Source organism: Pongo abelii, chromosome 6 (assembly GCF_028885655.2).
Source record: "Pongo abelii isolate AG06213 chromosome 6, NHGRI_mPonAbe1-v2.0_pri, whole genome shotgun sequence".
NCBI classification, from domain to species: Eukaryota; Metazoa; Chordata; class Mammalia; order Primates; family Hominidae; genus Pongo; species Pongo abelii.
Window position 1 is genome coordinate 73,620,809 of NC_071991.2, and position 19,284 is coordinate 73,640,092.

General features: G+C 34.7%; 1 protein-coding gene across 1 annotated transcript in view; it reads left to right on the plus strand.

Moving 5' to 3' along the window:
• Nucleotides 1–19,284, plus strand: part of THSD7A (thrombospondin type 1 domain containing 7A) — a 481,161-nt gene that overhangs the window by 186,616 nt on the left and 275,261 nt on the right. The window contains exon 2 of the mRNA XM_002818197.5: nt 15,134–15,965. Coding sequence (XP_002818243.3) covers nt 15,134–15,965 — 832 coding nt within the window. The remainder of the gene's footprint in view (nt 1–15,133; nt 15,966–19,284) is intronic.

A 19,284-nucleotide genomic window follows, 5' to 3' on the forward strand; every position in this document is an offset into this window, starting at 1 on the left:
GAATACTAAAATTTAATATATATCTATAAATAATTTTGATAAAAAAGGAAAAGTAACAGCCATGGAGACATTTGTTAACCAGAGTATGGGCAAAAAATGTCCTAAAGAATTAAGGAATAAGATATGCTTCTAGATGTGTAATAAAATCATTCTAGAAATCAAAACATTAACTTCACTTTATTTTATGTCCCATTCTGAGAAGATCATTTCTATAATTTATTATTTATTGGCTAAAACTATATTGCAGCTCTTGAGGTATACAATTGATAATATAATATCATCAGAAGATGAACTTAGAATATATTGTTTCTAGTAACAACCACCAATTTAATATACTAGGCACTAAAACTAAGATGATAATGGGCATTTCTGAGCTATTATTTCTTTTCTTCAGTGTTTAATAAGACAAAGAAAAGCTATCAGATCTATAATTGGCCCTTCACTTTTTGCTTGACTGTCTCAAATAAATTGCCTTTAGGTCTAAGGAGTTTAAAAGTTCCCCAAGGCTTTGAACTTGGCATTAACTCCTTAGAACCTTGAGGTAATATTGCTATATATAGAAGTATTCTCTAAGTTTCAGAATATTATATACATGACTAAAAAAGGGTAGGCTATAGTTCATTGTAAAGATAGATAGATAGATAGATAATAGATACAGTGGTAGAGAAAACATAAAATTTACTATTTTGACCATTTCTAAGTGAAAAATTCAGTGGCACTAAATGCATTCACATTGTTGTGCCACCATCACCACTATCCATTTCTAGAATTCTTTATTATCTGAAGCTGGAACTCTGCACTCATCAACCAATACTTTCCCATATCCTTCTTCACCTATCCCCTCATAACCACCACTCTTCTGTCTCTATGAATTTGACCTTTCTAGGTATTTCATATAAGTGGGATCATACAGTATTTGTCCTTTTGTGTCTTGCTTATGTCACTTAGCATAATCTTTCCAGGCTCATCCATGTTGTAGCATCAGAATTTCATTTTAAGGCTAAATAATATCCCATTGTATGTATATCACGTTTTGTCTATTATTATTAGAAATTTGGATTGTTTCCACTTTTGGTAGTGTTTGCTTATCTTAACCCATGTCAATTTTGCTTGCCTATCACAGCGCCTAGCACATTGTAGGCCCTCACTATCTTTTGAGTAAGTAAATAAATGTGATAAAAATGCAGACATCTTTAGCCTTTTGCAGTTTTGTCCCTAACATTTATTAGTTCATAGAAAAACAAATGCCTCTCAGAAGAAAGCATTTTTAGAAAAACAAAACAAAACAAAACAAATACATCTACCACAAGTTCATTGTGTAATGCTACTTCTGTGCTATTTACATCCTCTTGGCTCCACCTCTGCCTTCGCTCACTCTGGTGGCTTCCAGTTTTGCACAGGTTTCACCAGATTCACACAGGTGCAAACTGACTGCCACTTACCACAGGCCGAGCAACCTACTTTTCCAGGGCTTCTCTGACATGGTAGTGCAAGACACCTGCAGAAACCCACTCAGCACTCACTCGTGCACAACTTGAAGTTGTGAGGGAATTAATGTTAATGATCCTGGGCTCGTTATTGATCAATGGGTAATAGAAGCAAGTGGATAAGTGTTTTGCTTTCTCATCTGCTGGGTGGAAATATAGTAGCTTCCTGTTTATAGTTACTAAGACTCTCATTTTTTGGTAGCTTGGGATGCATTGTAGATGGGGAATGAAACACATTGTATTGTGCTCTAGCATAACATCTTTGGAAGAATTCCAGAAATTATTGTTGCATCAAAGATTCAGAAGATGCAGGAGACGTTGTCCGCATTATATTCCTGTTCAACCAATTTGTATTTTCCCTGAAAAAAAGTAGAACAAAACTGGATGAGTCATGGAAGATGACAGCAAGCTATTATAAACTTAACCATATGTTGGCCCTAATTGCGGCTATTATGAATGAGTTGTGTCTAAACTAAAAGAAATCAGCACAGCCTTTGGCACTTGATACGCAGATACTAATCTAGCAAATACGCTTTTTTCCTCAATTCTCATTAGTAAGAAGTATCAAAAGCTGTTTGCTTTTAATAGAGAATATACAGCAGTACACATTTACTCCCTCACCCCAGGGCCAAATTAACACTTCTGCCATTTGTCAAAATACAGTTGGCAGAGATCCTGATTGTCTTGACATTCCTCAGAACATGACCCTGGTCCACTATATGAATGACATTATACTAGTTGGATTTGGTGACTAGAAAGTGACAAGTATTAGAGATACCCTGATAAGAAAGGTGGCACCCTTAACAGTCTCTGTGGAAATCTTAGCTAGATCACCCAGTTAATTGGATATAATTTCAACTTCCACATTGCTATAGGTGACAGTATTGCTAAACTTCCTGCTGTGATACAACAAAAGTCCCCATTCCTCAAGTTTCCAATAACATCCTCCTCACTTATCTTTACTGGCAGTCACTTTTAGGGCCTTCAGTCGGCTTCAAGCAGCCTCTCAAAATACCTTTGGCTTTTACTAACACACTCATCAGTGTCCTTCCAGCCGCTGGCCCCTGTGCACTTTCAATATGCCATTCCCATGTTTTAGATTTTTGGGTATGGCAACATACCTATTCCAGCCACCATAATCTATATTAGTTATCTATTGCTGCATAAAATATTACCTCAAAATTTAGCAGCTTATAACCAATAAATATTCATTATCTCATAGTTGCTTTGCATCAGAAATTCAGGAACAGCTTAGCCAGGTTGTTCTGACTCGGTCTATCATGAGTTTATGGTCAAAATATTGGCCAGACCTGCAGTCCTCTTAAGACTTAACTGGTGCCAAAAGATCTGCTTCCAAGAAGATCATGGGTCACTCACATGGTTGCCGGCAGGAGGTCTCAGTTCCTTTTCAAAACACTGCTTGAGTATTTCCATGACATCATAGATGGCTTCCCCCAGAGTGAATGAACCAAGAGAGGGCAAGTCAGAAGCCACATAACTTTCATAATCTAAACTTGTAAGTCATACACAAATATTTTTGCAATATCTCAGTGGCTACACAGGTCATCTCCATGCAATATCAGGGAGCACTATAAAAAGGCATGAACAGCAGAAAGCAGGGACCATTGAAATCATCTTGGAGACTGGCTACATACCACAGCCTCTCTGCATCCTGACAGCATCATACATGGCACTTGGAAATATTGCCACAGTCTATTGATTGGTTGAAGCAAGCTGCTCAGTCGCTGAGATCATCGTGGCCCAGAAGATTTGATGTCATAAGATATATTTCAGATAAATAAAATGGCTATGAGGAATCTCTGGCTACCCCTAATAGAAAAGTGGCAGCACACACACTTAGGATTTGGGAGTAAGGCCATACTTTTTGCAAAAGAGAATTACTCACATCTAGGAGAAGAAAAGAAAAGCATGATACACACATACATACACACACACGCACACACACACATGCCACAAAATAGATCCTGACAAACTATTGGGTCCTAGTAGATATTGTATGTTGGACACTAACTTTTTGGCTGGAGTTGTCTATTCTAAGCTAGATATAATGAAGCCCACCAAATAAAATATTTGGTAAGACATAGCTAAAATCCAATGTACAACAGAAACGGAACATCGGGGATCACGCCCACACAGAACAACAACAAAAAAAAGTAAATTACATAAACACATTGCCCAGACTCCCATGGCACCTACTTCTTTTACATAGAGGACCTTCCCTTGACTCATGGCTCATAAGGGATTTCTTAATACCAGCTAAAAAAATAAAAACTTCAGGCTTAATAGGCTTAGCATAATATTTTGACACTACTTGCAAATGGACAGCTGCAACACAGCAGCCCCACTTGTTATGGCTCTAAAGGATAATGGTGGAGGGGAATCCTCCCATGGGACAGAGCTGTGAGCTTATATTTAGTTTTTCACTGATTACCAAGGGACAAGTAGCCTAAAATGCAGACTTACATGGACTTCTAAGCAATGGCAAATGGCTTATCTAGTTGATTAGAAATATAGAAGTCTAGATAAATTGCATATGAGTGTTCAATGAAAGTGGATCCAAAGGGCGTATCTTTGTGGACTGTGTTAATGCCCATCAGGCAGCATCTGCATTAGAGGCAGAATTGAGTATCTAGGTAGGGGAGAAATTTTGACCTGTGGATATCTGCTAACCTCTTGCTTCAGATTAGCCATTGTATCAGGGATGGGTGCTATGTATGGACACAGTAGTTAGTATAGGCTTCTTCTCACTGAGGCTGATCAAACTATTACAATTGCTAAGGACCAACCTGTAAGAAGCAGTCAGCCAATATCACACACTTCCTAACACAAATAGAACAATTCATTCTTAGCAAAATTGACACTTACCCTGCATATGCATTTGTCTTCTATGGCTACAGTGCCTTCATCAGCACCATAATCAGAGGACTTGCAGATGCCTGGTTTCTTGGTCTTGTATTCTATGTGTGAATAATATTGCTTTATTCAAAAGAATATATCTTATAGTAAAGGGCCATGACAAGCAGCAATGACAATGAAATCCACTGGACTTTCTACATACCTCGTTACCCAAAAGCAGCTCTTCTAATTTGAGTAGTAGCATTGCCTATTAAAGGCTTAAGTTGAAAAATAACAGATTGCATGATTGGAGAAATGTTTTCCAGGATGAGCCAAGCCAGTAAGCAAAATATGGTGCTGTGCCATAACAGCCAAGACATATGGGTTAAAATTCTCAGGAAAAGTAGGATTGGCCCTCTCTCCATCGTTCCCCTGAGTCACTTCAGGAATTTGTGCTGTCCATACCTACAATCTTAAACTCTGCTGAATTGGAGGATGTAGTTCTAGAGGGAAAAACCTATACTTGAAGACATTGAACTAGCCATAATATTGAGGGAGAGAGTCTGTGATTCATTGGATTTAATGATAGAATGGTAGAATAAGAAAATCTTAGTGGTGCAAGGGATAAATTATATCAGGAACTGCCTATGTGCTACTTCAAGCAATTTTATGCAGTGAGGAACAGGAGTCAAAGAAGAAATATTTAATCATTCTATTCTCTGGACTGACAGTTCTGAGATGCATTTCATAAATCTCCTCAGAAGGTCTCACAAAGTCATAACCAGGCACCTACAGCAGTGGACAATTTTATTACATATGCTTGCACTGGCTTTCCCTTGATTTCTCCTTCTCTTACTCTTTTGTGCCTTAGCCCTGCTCCATGGAATTACTTCTAAAATAAACTATTGCATATAAACCTTTGTCTCAAGTTCTACTTTTGGGGTAATCCAGGACAAGATAGCATGATTTTAAATTTATTAAGTTGTCACTTACTATTTTTTATCAAAGTTCCCTGAGATAGAGTGAAAATTGTGATAGGACTCCTTTACCTCTAATACCTTGTTTATTTGACTCCCTTAGCATCAAGTCGGACTGCTAAATATGTATTTTCCAAAGGTAGCTCACTTTTGGACAATTGTAATGGAAGATTGGTAGCTTGATATGGGTAAAAAGTTTTGTGCATTTCACATTTTTGAGTGAAATGTTATGCAGTTCTTAGTGCTATTCTTTGACACCAATTTTAAGACAACCTATTTTAAACACAAACATATGCATTTACTAGATTTGCTAGTTGCTACCTTCAATCCTTTCTCTAAAGCAGCCTGTGAAGACTTGTCATGTCTTCAAATCCATTGAGATTATATGTTTGTTATGATCAACAATTTCTATTCTTATTTCATAAATACTCCTCTGCCAATCACATTAATACTGAAATCCTATATAACTCTCAAGTTTTCTTTCTGTTTTTTGGTTGTTGTAATTATTTGGGAAGTGGGGTAAGGAGGAAGTTTATGTTGTTTTGTAGATTGGCAGTGCAACTGTTCAAATAGATCTTTTTAAAATTTTAATAGATATTGAGGCTATTAGTACCACATCTTGTTATTTTGAAATCAAGATTCTAACAATTTCAAATTTTTCTGAGTTTATGAGCTTGAAAGGAAAACATTGACTTAGCAATCTGTTAACTTGAAGAAGAATTTTCTCTAAGAAATTGTTTTTGCATCCCCTTATTTGCATGAGACTTTACTCAACAATTGGGAATTTTCATTATGGCACCATAAACTCTGTAACTGAATTTCTCAAATACAGTTTATATACTTTTTTTGGGGTGTTTAACTGCATCCAAAGAAACCACAGAAATATTTGAGTGGTTGATGGCTTTATATTTTCTTCAGATTTACAGAGATTGAACTACTGGACAGAGCAACAAAATTAATCTTGTTTATTTTTTATATCTACTGCTTGATGTAAAGATCAAATGAGATCATATATGTGAAAACACACTGTACTATACAAATATGAAATAAAACATAGCAGTAAAATACAATATAGCAATGTAATCTAGGGATGTGGTATTTAATACACCTCTTATTGACATGTTTTGAGGCTGTTTGAAAGGTACCTTTAAATCATAGGTATGTATATTCCTGGTAAAATTGTCTAACTGTATAGAAAAAATAGTCAGAAGTTTGCCTTATAACAAACTTGAAATAAACTTCTGATGCATTTAACGTATTTAAATAAAATAAATCTATAAGAAAATTAAACTTTTAATATATGTGTACTTATTAATCTCTGTATTTAAAAATATATTTCAGCCTTAAAACTCAATGAAAGAAATATACTATAGTGTTAGTGAAAGTCTGCATATCAAAAACAGAAAATATACACAAAATAACACAAAACACTGATGGGAAATACATTTTAATGGTCAGAGAAAATGTTAGTATCTCAAATAAATATATTGAGAAAAAACATCCATGAGAATGCTGGAAAATATAGAAACCAATTAAATAAATAATTTACAGGAGAGGAAATTATTATGTTAAAAGTCATATGAAATGAAGATTTAACTAAAATAACAGTGGATTTGGGCATATTCATCAAATTAACAAAAGAAAATATTATAATAACCAATGCTGATCAAAGTGTAGTAATAGAATGTAGATTTCTACATGTTTCTTTGAAAAATCAGTTGGGCAACATGTATTTTAAAACTTTAAAATTGTCAAATGCTTTGACTCAGGCTTTCACTTTAATGGAGTGTAACCTAAGGAAGTTGTCACTGATACATGAAGACTTTAAAATACTGTCACATGAAAATGTGAATCTTTTTGTGTAAAAGAAAGGCACTTCACAACTTTATCACAAACATTCCTTATACTATTGGTACTTAGCTTATGGGTCAGGTAGTGTTATGAGAGGATAGGAGCTAATGACAGGGTTCGTATCGTATTTTTAAAATGAGGAAACCAGAACGCAAAGAGGTTGAGTAATTTTAAAGGAATATTTAGTATAATAGAAACTAAAAATAGATTATTGTGTTTAGCATTGTAAAATCAGCTATACTAGTCACTGATCCCTCATTCATTTTCTCATCAGATTTAAACAGCCTGTTCTAATTTTGTACATGTAATTTGACATTCTTATATAATTTCTCATTAAAGTTTAATTACTTATTGAAGATGAAAGCTCAGCTTGACATCTACAGTGATCTCTCCTTATCCACCAAACTGATTTGTCATTTGAGAGTTATGTTTTAAATTAAAATTAAATTAAAACTCAAGTCAAAGAAGCTACAAACTCTCCTTTTATTTTTCCTTTGAAAGAAATTTAAATCTAGTTTAGATGAAAAACATTCAAAATTTATTTTTGTATATTCACAAATCTATACAAAAGGATCTACCAGGCAGAGCATATATTTATAATTAAATCAATTCATTTAGTACAATTTTGAATGGGACAGTATGCTAGGCATTCAGATACCAGTCTATGGGACTATTTTAAGACGGGCATTTAAGATCACATGTTTGCTTCTACCTATGGCAATAAAATCCTTTGAAATGACCAAACGAATACAAAGTAAGCAAAAAGATGTTTCAATGCTGAAAAACAGGGAAGGATATTGTGAATTCTTCATAAGCTTTGTTGTCTTTCTGGAAACCACAATACACAAAAGAATGAAGGTAAAGGAATTAAGATTTTTTTTTAGTCAAAGGATGAACTCTCCAAGAAAATAAGCACACAGGATTTCTCCAATAGGAGCTCAGACTTGGAGGAACAGCAATCTGCAAATATTAGAGGTTGAGGGAAATGTGCTCAGGAATTGCTAGTGGAAGGCCAAACTGGTACATTTTTGTGGGCACTTTTGCAATACTACATGTATCAAAAGCTTGAAAGTGTGCAAAAGCCTTTCACCAAATTATCTGACTGATGTACAGCCATGGAGGTTCATTATAGCATTCTTTATAATATTGGAAATAATCAGGAAAGACCTAAACATCCACCGATAGAACATCAGTTAGAAAAATCATGGTAAATTGATAGAACAAAGCACTAAGCAAACATAGTATAGATTTAAATGTGAAAATATGAAGAACAAAGGAGATTAAATAACAGTCTAGAAGGTTCAATCTGTGTGTGTGTGTGTGTGTGTGTGTGTGGTGTATCTGTTGAAATGGAATTATTTTTATAGCACATTATGAAGTAAAAAAGCAAATTATAAAACAATTAATTGGTAGCACAATCCAAAATTTAGTTTTAAATAAATTCATATTTTAATTGCCTAGTAGAAGGACAGCAAAATATGATGACTAGGATTAGTTATCTTTAGTTTATGGAATTTATAAGAAATTTTGCTTTCCTATTATTTAACAGTAATTTCTAATCTTTTTACAGGGATTTGGTTGGGTAAAAGCAAATAGAAATTTTGTTTTAATTTTGTTAACTGAAAATTTTAAAATAAGATATTCTGTAGCATTCAAGAGACAGAATTTAGTATATTACTAAGCTGTTTATGTACTCCTTGATCTTAGCAAAGTAGGACATGCTGTTCCATAACCAAATCCAGAAGGGGGAAAACACACTATCTCATTTGAAGGATGCAAACATATTTAGTCAAACAAGAAACTGGCTGATTTGAGAGTTTTATAGCAAACAAGAACAAAAAGTAGTTTACATAATTTCTCATGCTCCTTTTATGGTGTTTATCTTTTATAAGGCTCTTTGGAACAGTTGCTGGCCACCTGTCAATAATGTGGCCTTTTATAGACTCAACCTTTTATTGTTCTCATGCCCTTGACATATGAAAGGTAGTCTTAGAGAAGTCAGTGTTGAATATGGTGGGGAAACAGTAATTTTAAATTTAGACGGCTGTCTTTTGTAGACTGAAATAAAGAGACAGTTTTGAACGACATCAAGAGAATAGGCACATTATAAAATCCTCTTTGGCAGGAATAAAAATAAATTCATTATTTTATCAACATTTTGTTAAAGTTAGTGCAGAATTATACTTAAAGCACTAGCCTAAGGAAAACTAAGCCAAGTAGCATTCATTTAAAGTTTTTATCGCAATTTTGCATAATTTTACATTGATTCCAAGTGAAAATATTTGTATTGTGAGTCTATCAATTACACACAAGTTTTGGGGCATATAAAACAGTTGCTTTAATTTCCTTTTAGTGAAATAAGACATCCAGTGTTTCTTTCTGGATTTACATAAAATCTGTCAAGCTAAGTGTTTTCTACACATATTTATTGACCCACATTGTAGAAGTGCTTTGTATGATACTGAGTAAACACCATCCTACAAATCTGTATGCAGGAATACATTTTCATTCACAGGGGGATATTATCCATAGCCTTAAATAGAAAGCTGCCTGTCCTTTATTTTGCTCAATTAGATTCCAAATTCCTTCTAAATAATCATGAACAGAACAATAAAAGAAGCAATTTTTGAACCAATGATAATTCTTACTGTTCTTTTCAAAAACCAAACATCACTCCCCCAGATTTTCTACTACCACTACCTCCCACTCTTAGTAATGTAGGATGCAGAGCTGAATTTTAACATTTATGCAGAGACATTTGCTGCATGCACACTGTCACATTGTAATTGGTAGAGGATTTCATATTTTCCTTGATAGAGTTTGCATATTGTGTTTTCAAATTGTACTTTAAAACATTTGCACCCCTTGAAACACGGTAGTTAATTGGGTTAACAATTCTCAGTCGTCAAGAGGAGTGTTAGATGTGGTCCCTTTTCTATTCAGTGTGGTCCTTTTTCTATTCAATTTGGTCTCTTTTCAATGTGTACTTGTGTCAAGACTGCTTGGAGGGAAGAAGTAGACAGCCCTTTATCGTGTGTACTGTGGGGAAGATCTGATCTTTCAAGAGGTTGGTTAATTGGACACACATGCGATACCCAAGGTGCAATGAAAAGATAAGGGCAGTTAAAGCCTACAAGGTGGATGACGGGTTTATTTTATTTTATTTTATTTTAGGTTCAATCATGATTATACTTCCACCTCTGCTTTCACTGGTGCCTTCATGCATTTTATTGTTTTCCTTTAGCCTCAGTAGATCTTTTTATATATCTCCATGAAGTTTTCTCAGGATATGTTATCTGCTGGTTCTCAATGTAAATATACTTGGAATAAGATAAATCCCACAGTGTTATCTGTGAGTAGCTGGTTAATAAAAATCTGTGAGAATATTATTGGAATGGGAATTGGAATATATTTACATTTATAACATATGCTTTTCTTTGTTATATAAGCAAACTTTAGAAACTCTTGTGCCTTATCTATATATAATAGTATTCTTGAATTCAATCTCTTTATTCCCACTGGCATTGACATCAAAAATATAATGCCTGGGATATTAAGATCTATAAACTAACTTCTCTCCTTTCTAAACGAAATTGTTGAAGCAATTTATCCAAAACCAAGCCATGGAAATTAAAAGACATGTTCACACCACGGAATGTAACAGGTTATTCTGTTAAATTAGCAGAAGTGCAAAGCTTTTACAAATATAATTAGCTAATTAAGCATATGCAAAAGTATGCACACACACGTATGTGATGTTCCTGGTATTCAGTGAGGAACATCAAAGTATGAACTATGTTACTTATATAATGAATTCTGAATTTGAAATAACACTTGTCAATATTTCTATATGTCAAATGGTAATTTTAAATTAAGAGATCAAAAAACTATTTTCATTGACTAACCAGCCTCTGTAGTGGGATCAACATTGTGAAAAATCAATAAAGAACTAGGTGATTAGAAATGTTCTTGGTTGAGAAAATTTAGTTTCTCAAAACTAAAGAATCAAGATATACTCCTCAACCCCTTTAGGGAGTGCATTTTTATTTTTTATAAAGTGGGAAAAGAACATTTGATTCATGATGTTATAAATAAGATGCCAGTATTGTTAAACTTTTATATGGGCTGTTTTCTTTTATTTCTTAAGGCATTTATACATCTTGAGTAGAAATAAAATATTATATTTTTATATGTAGCTGAAAATCATTGCAGAAATATGTGCTTTTAACTAGCTTTGAAGGCAAGAGAATATTCTAGTAAGAAATACTATAGTTGACACCCGTGATCATCTGAAATCTGCCTCCAAGACAATGCTAATTTCAGAAAAACATCGTGCCTATTTAGTTATCCAAAATATTACTACAACAGATAACGTGGAAAAATTAGAGGTTCTCAAGATTACACTGTGGTTCTGATTGTAATTAAATACAGATCTGTATTTTTAAGTTATGTCACTAGTATCTGCTTGTGTTTTCAATGACTAGATAAAAATCAAAAATCTCTAGATAATCAATGATATATTGGAATGGCTTAAAGGAAAAGCACATTTTGTCTTTATCCACAATTAATTGTGCAAATGGCATCTGTTGAATTATAAATTGATTGGAAGTATTTTCTTGATTTGGTTTCTGATTTTATTCATTCATTCAATAAATATTATTGAACTTGTTCTACCTGTACTGTCTACAACTGTTGCAGACGGCAGACAAGGGCCTGTCCTCAAGGGGCTATAGAGTCAGTCTAATGTGATAAACAGATATTAAATATTTGATAAAAATTACTGATTCTACTAACCGAAAATGTGACTAACATTTAAACATTATGTGAGAAACATACATGGTGCTCTGGAAGTGTGTAAAAAGGGAGCTCTCCATAATTTGATGTCAGTAAACAACGAATCATTTTCAAAGCAACCATCTTCTACTTTTATTTTAGAATGAACTTAGAAGTAAGCCAAGATTTTTTGCTAAAATTTGGTTTGTAAGAGTTTAATATCCTCACCAGTCCTTATTTTGTCTAAGGTAATTTTCAGACTTAAGAGTTGACTAGTGTAGCATAGTTCTGTTTCATAGCTGTTTTAGGGAAAAAAAGTTATTTTCAGTATGTATGTTTTCCTTAGCAATAACATATAGACTTGAAGTCAATTCACATTTTGTATAGTCAGATTTCTATACTAAAACATTAATTTACATTAATTAGTAAATCACATCTATTTTATTTTATTTATTATTTATTTTTTTTGTTGAGACGGAGTCTCACTCTGTTGTCTAGGCTGGAGTGCAGTGGTGCGATGTCGGCTCACTGCAACCTCTGCCTCCTGGGTTCACACCATTCTCCTGCCTCAGCCTCCCAAGTAGCTGGGACTACGGGCACCCACCACCACGTGTGGCTAATTTTTTGTATTTTTAGTAGAGACAGGGTTTCACCGTGTTAGCCAGGATGGTCTCGATCTCCTGACCTTGTGATCCGCCCACCTCGGCCTCCCAAAGTGCTGGGATTACAGGCATGAGCCATGGCGCCTGGCCCAATAACAACTATTAATAATAGTGCTGCCTACCTAAAAATGTACAGTTATGTTTTCTAAGTGACATCCTTATAAGTTTGCTATAAAAAAATCATTTGTTTACACTCTGAGGATAAAAGACTAGTAGCCTCAATCTGATTAGTCAGTCTAATTTCATAATTAATTTAAAAAACTGGAAAAAAATAATACATCAGGAAGTTCAACTAAATTACATCTGGGATTTAGAGTCTGACTTAGTATAAGACACATATTTTCAAATTCAGACTTAATGGCATATAGTTTACTCCTAATTTGAGAGTCTGATATAAATATGTCTTTATATGTCGTGTTCAGATGGAAAATAAGGACCACTGTTTTGTTCAAGCACAGTGGGGATGGGGAATAAATGCCAAGTATGTGTGGAATTAATTAGAAAATTTTATACATATTACTAGGTTCTCATTTTGAGAAGTATCCTAGGTTCTGTGGTTCCCAAAATGAGTATTTAGAAAAATCTTTAAGAAAGTATCACCAGATTTGTGAATATATATTTTTTCTTTGGCAAGTTAAAAATAAGATTAAAATATTGTTAGGTGGATTGCATTTTGACAGATGCAACAAACCCACTGGCTTTCTAAGCCCATAAAGTTTCAATATTCATACTTCAAGGAGACTGTTTCCCAGTCTCCTTGAGTATTTTATATGCCTTATAAGAATGTTACATCCCTAATAAGCATGAGTATTTTACATCCCTTATAATTTTTTACATGCAAACTTCATAAAGGAATGATATGGGTATACCAACTATCCACTATTTACTTTCATGCAATAATGATTAGTTAGCACAATATTTACAGCAAGTCTCTATTCTATTTACAACTCCATAATGCCATTTGTAAGGAAATTCTCCACAAACTTTAAACATCTTTCTCATTAAGCAAAATTAAATGTTTAGATTAAATATGATAAGCACATTCTTTATATTTCTTTATTTGTATACTAACAATTGTTACGTACAGAAGAAACTAACTGAGGCTAAAGCTCTAATGTCCAAGAGAAATCATACAACTAAAAGTTGAAACTGGAATCTAAAATCCAGAATGGTTTTGTTATTCATTAAATATTTGAACTCAGCAAATCACTTTTCCTTCTTGTTTCCTGTTTTTCTCATCCGTAGAGCGAATCCATTGACCTACTTTAGCGGGTTTCACATTTCCACAGTAGAAACCTCTTGCAAACATAATCTTATGCATAATCCCCATGTGAATAAAACTAATAATACAAATAGAGTTTTTCTTACAAAAGCATCAATCAGGGAGGACGACAGTAGTGTAAGGGTGTGAGGGGCACTAGAGCCCACCCCACATGTTGGCCCTCACCTTCCCACACAACAGATGGAAAATGGCTTTAAGGCACATCAAACAATTTCTCAAATCCATGGAATACTTTTTGAAAATCATGTAATTATATGATCTTTAAGTTTCTTTATGATTCCAAAATAATATAATTCTCAATTTTGTAAATTGGGATCTGTCTGTTAAAGTACTGAAAATCATATCATCTACCTTAGAAAAAAATAATATATGCAAATATAAAGTTTAAATCTATTCTAAGAAGGTTTTCACAGAAAAAAAAAACCCATATTTCATATTAAAGCCACTGATTTAAGTATCACATAAAACAGCTCTGTAATACCAAATATTTCATGTTTAAGAAATGAATAAATAAATAAGACCCCAAATAACCTCTCGATGATTAGAAAATTGCAAAAGTCTTTTAGTTACATTTAAATTCCCTTACCCAGCTCTATGCTTCACTTGGGAAATGGGGGGGAAATTTGGTAAATTTAAAGGCAGAATGTGTGTAAATGAAGATTTTTGCTTCTTAGCTTTGGTAACCAGAGAGTGGACACTTTAAGCTCTAGTGGCACACATAATATACAACTATTAGACCCTTGCAGTCATAGTCTATGAAAATAAAATATGTTGAAGAAGAGAGCAAGTTCCACAAAACAGTTAATTGTCCAGGAAGAGAAATGCCTGCAGGAGAAGTTCTTCACATGGGGCCATTTTCTTTGCCAGTTACTGAAATGGATTTGATGATTGTGAGGCCGGAGTAATAAGTTTTCACGGTGACTAATTTCTGATGTCCTTTATCAGCAAGGATTTCTAACTACCTAAAACAAAGGAAATGAACAAAACCAAACTTTTCGTAATCCCTAAAGGACCCAAAGTGAAATTGTCCCAGAAGTTACCTTATATAGACTCTGTGACACAGTTCCTCTTTTGCAAAAATACTTAGTGAGGATCATTACTTTCCAACAGTTGTGTCCAGAGACCTACTTTGTAACACCTCAGGGAAGTTAATGTACTAGGTCTTGAAAGGTCTTTCTGGAATGTGCAGTAACTTGTAGTTTTCTTCTAGTAGCACTGCTAACTTTTGTGTTATAATTTTTGTAGGTCCATGGGGCCGATGTATGGGAGATGAATGTGGTCCAGGAGGCATCCAAACGAGGGCTGTGTGGTGTGCTCATGTGGAGGGATGGACTACACTGCATACTAACTGTAAGCAGGCCGAGAGACCCAATAACCAGCAGAATTGTTTCAAAGTTTGCGATTGGCACAAAGAGTTATACGACTGGAGACTGGGACCTTGGAATCAGTGTCAGCCTGTGATTTCAAAAAGCCTAGAGAAACCTCTTGAGTGCATTAAGGGGGAAGAAGGTATTCAGGTGAGGGAGATAGCGTGCATCCAGAAAGACAAAGATATTCCTGCGGAGGATATCATCTGTGAGTACTTTGAGCCCAAGCCTCTCCTGGAGCAGGCTTGCCTCATTCCTTGCCAGCAAGATTGCATTGTGTCTGAGTTTTCTGCCTGGTCCGAATGCTCCAAGACCTGCGGCAGCGGGCTCCAGCACCGGACGCGTCATGTGGTGGCGCCCCCGCAGTTCGGAGGCTCTGGCTGTCCAAACCTGACGGAGTTCCAGGTGTGCCAGTCCAGTCCATGCGAGGCCGATGAGCTCATGTACAGCCTGCATGTGGGGCCCTGGAGCACCTGCTCAATGCCCCACTCCCGACAAGTAAGACAAGCAAGGAGACGCGGGAAGAATAAAGAACGAGAAAAGGATCGCAGCAAAGGAGTAAAGGATCCAGAAGCCCGCGAACTTATTAAGAAAAAGAGAAACAGAAACAGACAGAACAGACAAGAGAACAAATATTGGGACATCCAGATTGGATATCAGACCAGAGAGGTTATGTGCATTAACAAGACGGGGAAAGCTGCTGATTTAAGGTAACATTTTAATTACTGTTAACTACACAGGCCTGTCTGTCAAGATCATGAGTACCTAAGACATCCCGTACTATCTAATAACTTCTGGATTACATAGGGGCACAACCTAGGATGAGCTACCACCAAATTTAAGGCTTCTGAGCTTGTGTGAGTTTCTCAGTGTTGTTTCTATTGTGCCCACATTTAGGCCCTATATTACTTGAGTTATTTTGATTTTCCTTTCAAAGTCTGGAGCATGAGCAATTCTTCATGAAAAGATACTGCTTCTTCTCTATGTGTAGACAGTGTCGTTTCCCTATAATAGAAAAAAAAACTGCTTAGGGGCTGAAATATTGGGATTTTAAATTCAGATACTTATTTTAGTGAGTTAATAGAAAAAGGCATAGTTGTAATCTCTCCAAGACAGCATTTTCAGAATTACCCTATAAACAAAATCTTCTCTAAACAACAACCCAGGGAGCTATACCTAAGAATAATTTTCTTGCACATTGTATATAATGGAATAACTCCCTCCACTCCCTCCAGAGAAGGAAACAGCAACCAGCCAAAAATAAGGTAAGTAGAGGGTATTGAATCATGAGTAGCCTCATTCAGGAAACATGTAACTAATTAGCTTCATTTTCTAGACAGAAATTATTTAACAAATTATCTTTGGGTACATAATGACTATATTATGAAAAACTATCTCATGTATGATTTACTTATTGTGAAAATAATTTTCATGGAGGATTATCTGAAAGACATGATGTTCTCTGGGTATTTTAAATTTTGCTCTTGGATAAACCGGACCATCTGGGAGTGGCTTATCTGGATATTTGCATAATTGCTTTTTCAGAAATATTTATGCAGTTATGATTTGGATTGAACTGAAAAATTATAGTAACATCAGTAAGAATTGTACATCAGATTTACTGTAGAAATGGAATTGAAAGTGTCATCAACTCTATCACACAGTCTGTTCTCTTGATTAAAAAACATATAAGACAAATTTCCCTGAAGTTTCGACCTCTGTGCTTCTGGTGAACAGCTGGATTGTTTTTCTTATGGCCTCTGGAAATCTTGTAACAGACCACATTTGCATGTTAACTTCTTCTGTTAAGAACCTAAATAGGACTGTGTGGCATGCATGTTGTTTATTAACATATCTTTAGCTTTATTTATCTTTATTTTTTTCTCACCCAATTTTTTTTCAATCTATTCTTGTCTACTGATTTTGCTATGCATAGATTTTGAAATCTGGTTTAAAGTGTTTTTGGAAAAGAATATAGTTTAATTAGATAAACAAAAATTGATTGGTCTGTCTAAGACAATAACTTTCTCTCATCATAGAGTTCTGGTTACTGTTTTTTGGAATTTTTGCTACTCTCTCCCCTCTTTGTATTGATACAATTGCATTTTATTTCAGCTGTACAGTAATTTGCCCTTTTTACATTCTAGTTCTGGTCCTGTGGCCTTGAATGAAGGCTGTTTGTTCTGCCTTCATTCTCCAGATTTCCTACAACTCCTTAAATATATGTATGTGTGTGTGTGTGTGTGCGCGTGCGCGTGTGTGTGTGTGGGTACCTCTGATTCTGTATCATGTATATTTTCAACTCAGTTCCTATTTTGTTCTTTTCTGACTATCCTTATTCTGATTTTCTTATCTCTTTTCCTGAAGTATATTACAGTTATATTAGTTACTTGGCTGACATCAAATAATTGAATGAGTCTCAAAGGCAAGTTGAGTTGTTTCCTGCTATCACTGAGTTAGCATGCTGTAGACATTTAATTTAATGTTGACTACTCAATTAAAAGTGTAATTAGGTTAGTAGCTACCATTGCATAGAGCCTAATATTCTCATCCAGTTGTTTGAATTAAACAAACATATTTAAAACTGCAGAGTTTGTCAGGAACTTGTATCCCATTAGAAATACCATATATAACTTCCAATAAATTGATAGTTGCATATATTTTCTGACTTATTACAGTATAGGTTAAACTTTATGTTAAATATATTGGCTGTGAATATTTCTATTATATATGAATTATCATGTGTGATCAAGAAAGTCCTAGAGAAGAAGAGACAAAAATCAGGTATTTTGACCTATGTTTTGCTCAGATATTATACCATGATATCAGTGAAGCCAATAAAGTGAAGAGTGAATCAATGACATCACCAAAGCACAGGGCCACAAATCAAGAACTTAGTGATCAAATTTAAAATGTTTTAGCTTCTATTAAATCCAGAAACAATTTTAGCATGTAGGAGAATAAAAGTAATTTAATCTGGCTAAAAATTATATTATAGTAACCGCGTAAGTTTAACTAAATAAAACCGAGAATCTGGGGAAGCAGATCATAGACAAAAATAATTTTAGAATTACTGCTCAAATGTTTAAGTTAACAATGATAGATCTGCCCTGCTTTCCACTTTCCAATAGACCAAAATCAATAAGAATGAAAAACACAAATGAAACTCTATTCTGACAGAAGGAAACGGTTACAGTCCCAAACCACAATTGATACAGAAATTTGGCTAATGTGGTAAAATTAGACATAACTTAGGGAGGACACTTAGAAGGGCATTATGTGTTACAGCTTTCATGAATACTCAGAATCTCTAACAGTAGCCTGAGCTTTCTGAGGGGACAAGCCAATGACACTTCCTTAGTATGACATAGTCTGTGTCAATGAAAAGGGCTGCTGAAGCATACTTGAGTTCTGCTTAAAATCAGAATAGCAATAATAGGCAGGAAGCCCACTATGCCATTATTGCCAACAAAAGACTATCAGTTTGACAGACTGAGGGATTAAAGTTTTGACAACTAGTGGAAGAGAATTCTAAATCACTACACACACACTAGGACACAGGAAGCTTCCCTGTAAACCAGTGACTTCCAGCCAGGCTGGGTGAAATCTTAGCAGGACCAAGAGATGGTATGAAAGTGTACCAAGTGTTTCTCCAAGAAACAAAGATGTTAAAGGAAATATGGTTTTCTGAATCCAAAACAGAAAGAATTTAAAAACAGAATGAGTTTAAAAGTGATCTGTTAGAGCTCAAAAAAGAAATGGAGGAGAATTATAAAATAAGAACAGAAATGCAATTCAGAATTATAAATTAAGAACAGAAATGCAATTCACAATAGAAGCAATAAAAAATGGAAAAATATTTGGTGGTAAAAAGAGTCAATGACATAGAGAACAGTTTGAGAACATCAAATAAACTAATTTTTAAAAGAGATAATGGATATGCAAACAAAGGACATTACTATATGAAACGCTGATGTTCCTGAAGATAGAACCAGAAAAATCAAAACAGAAAACACTACAAAATACAAG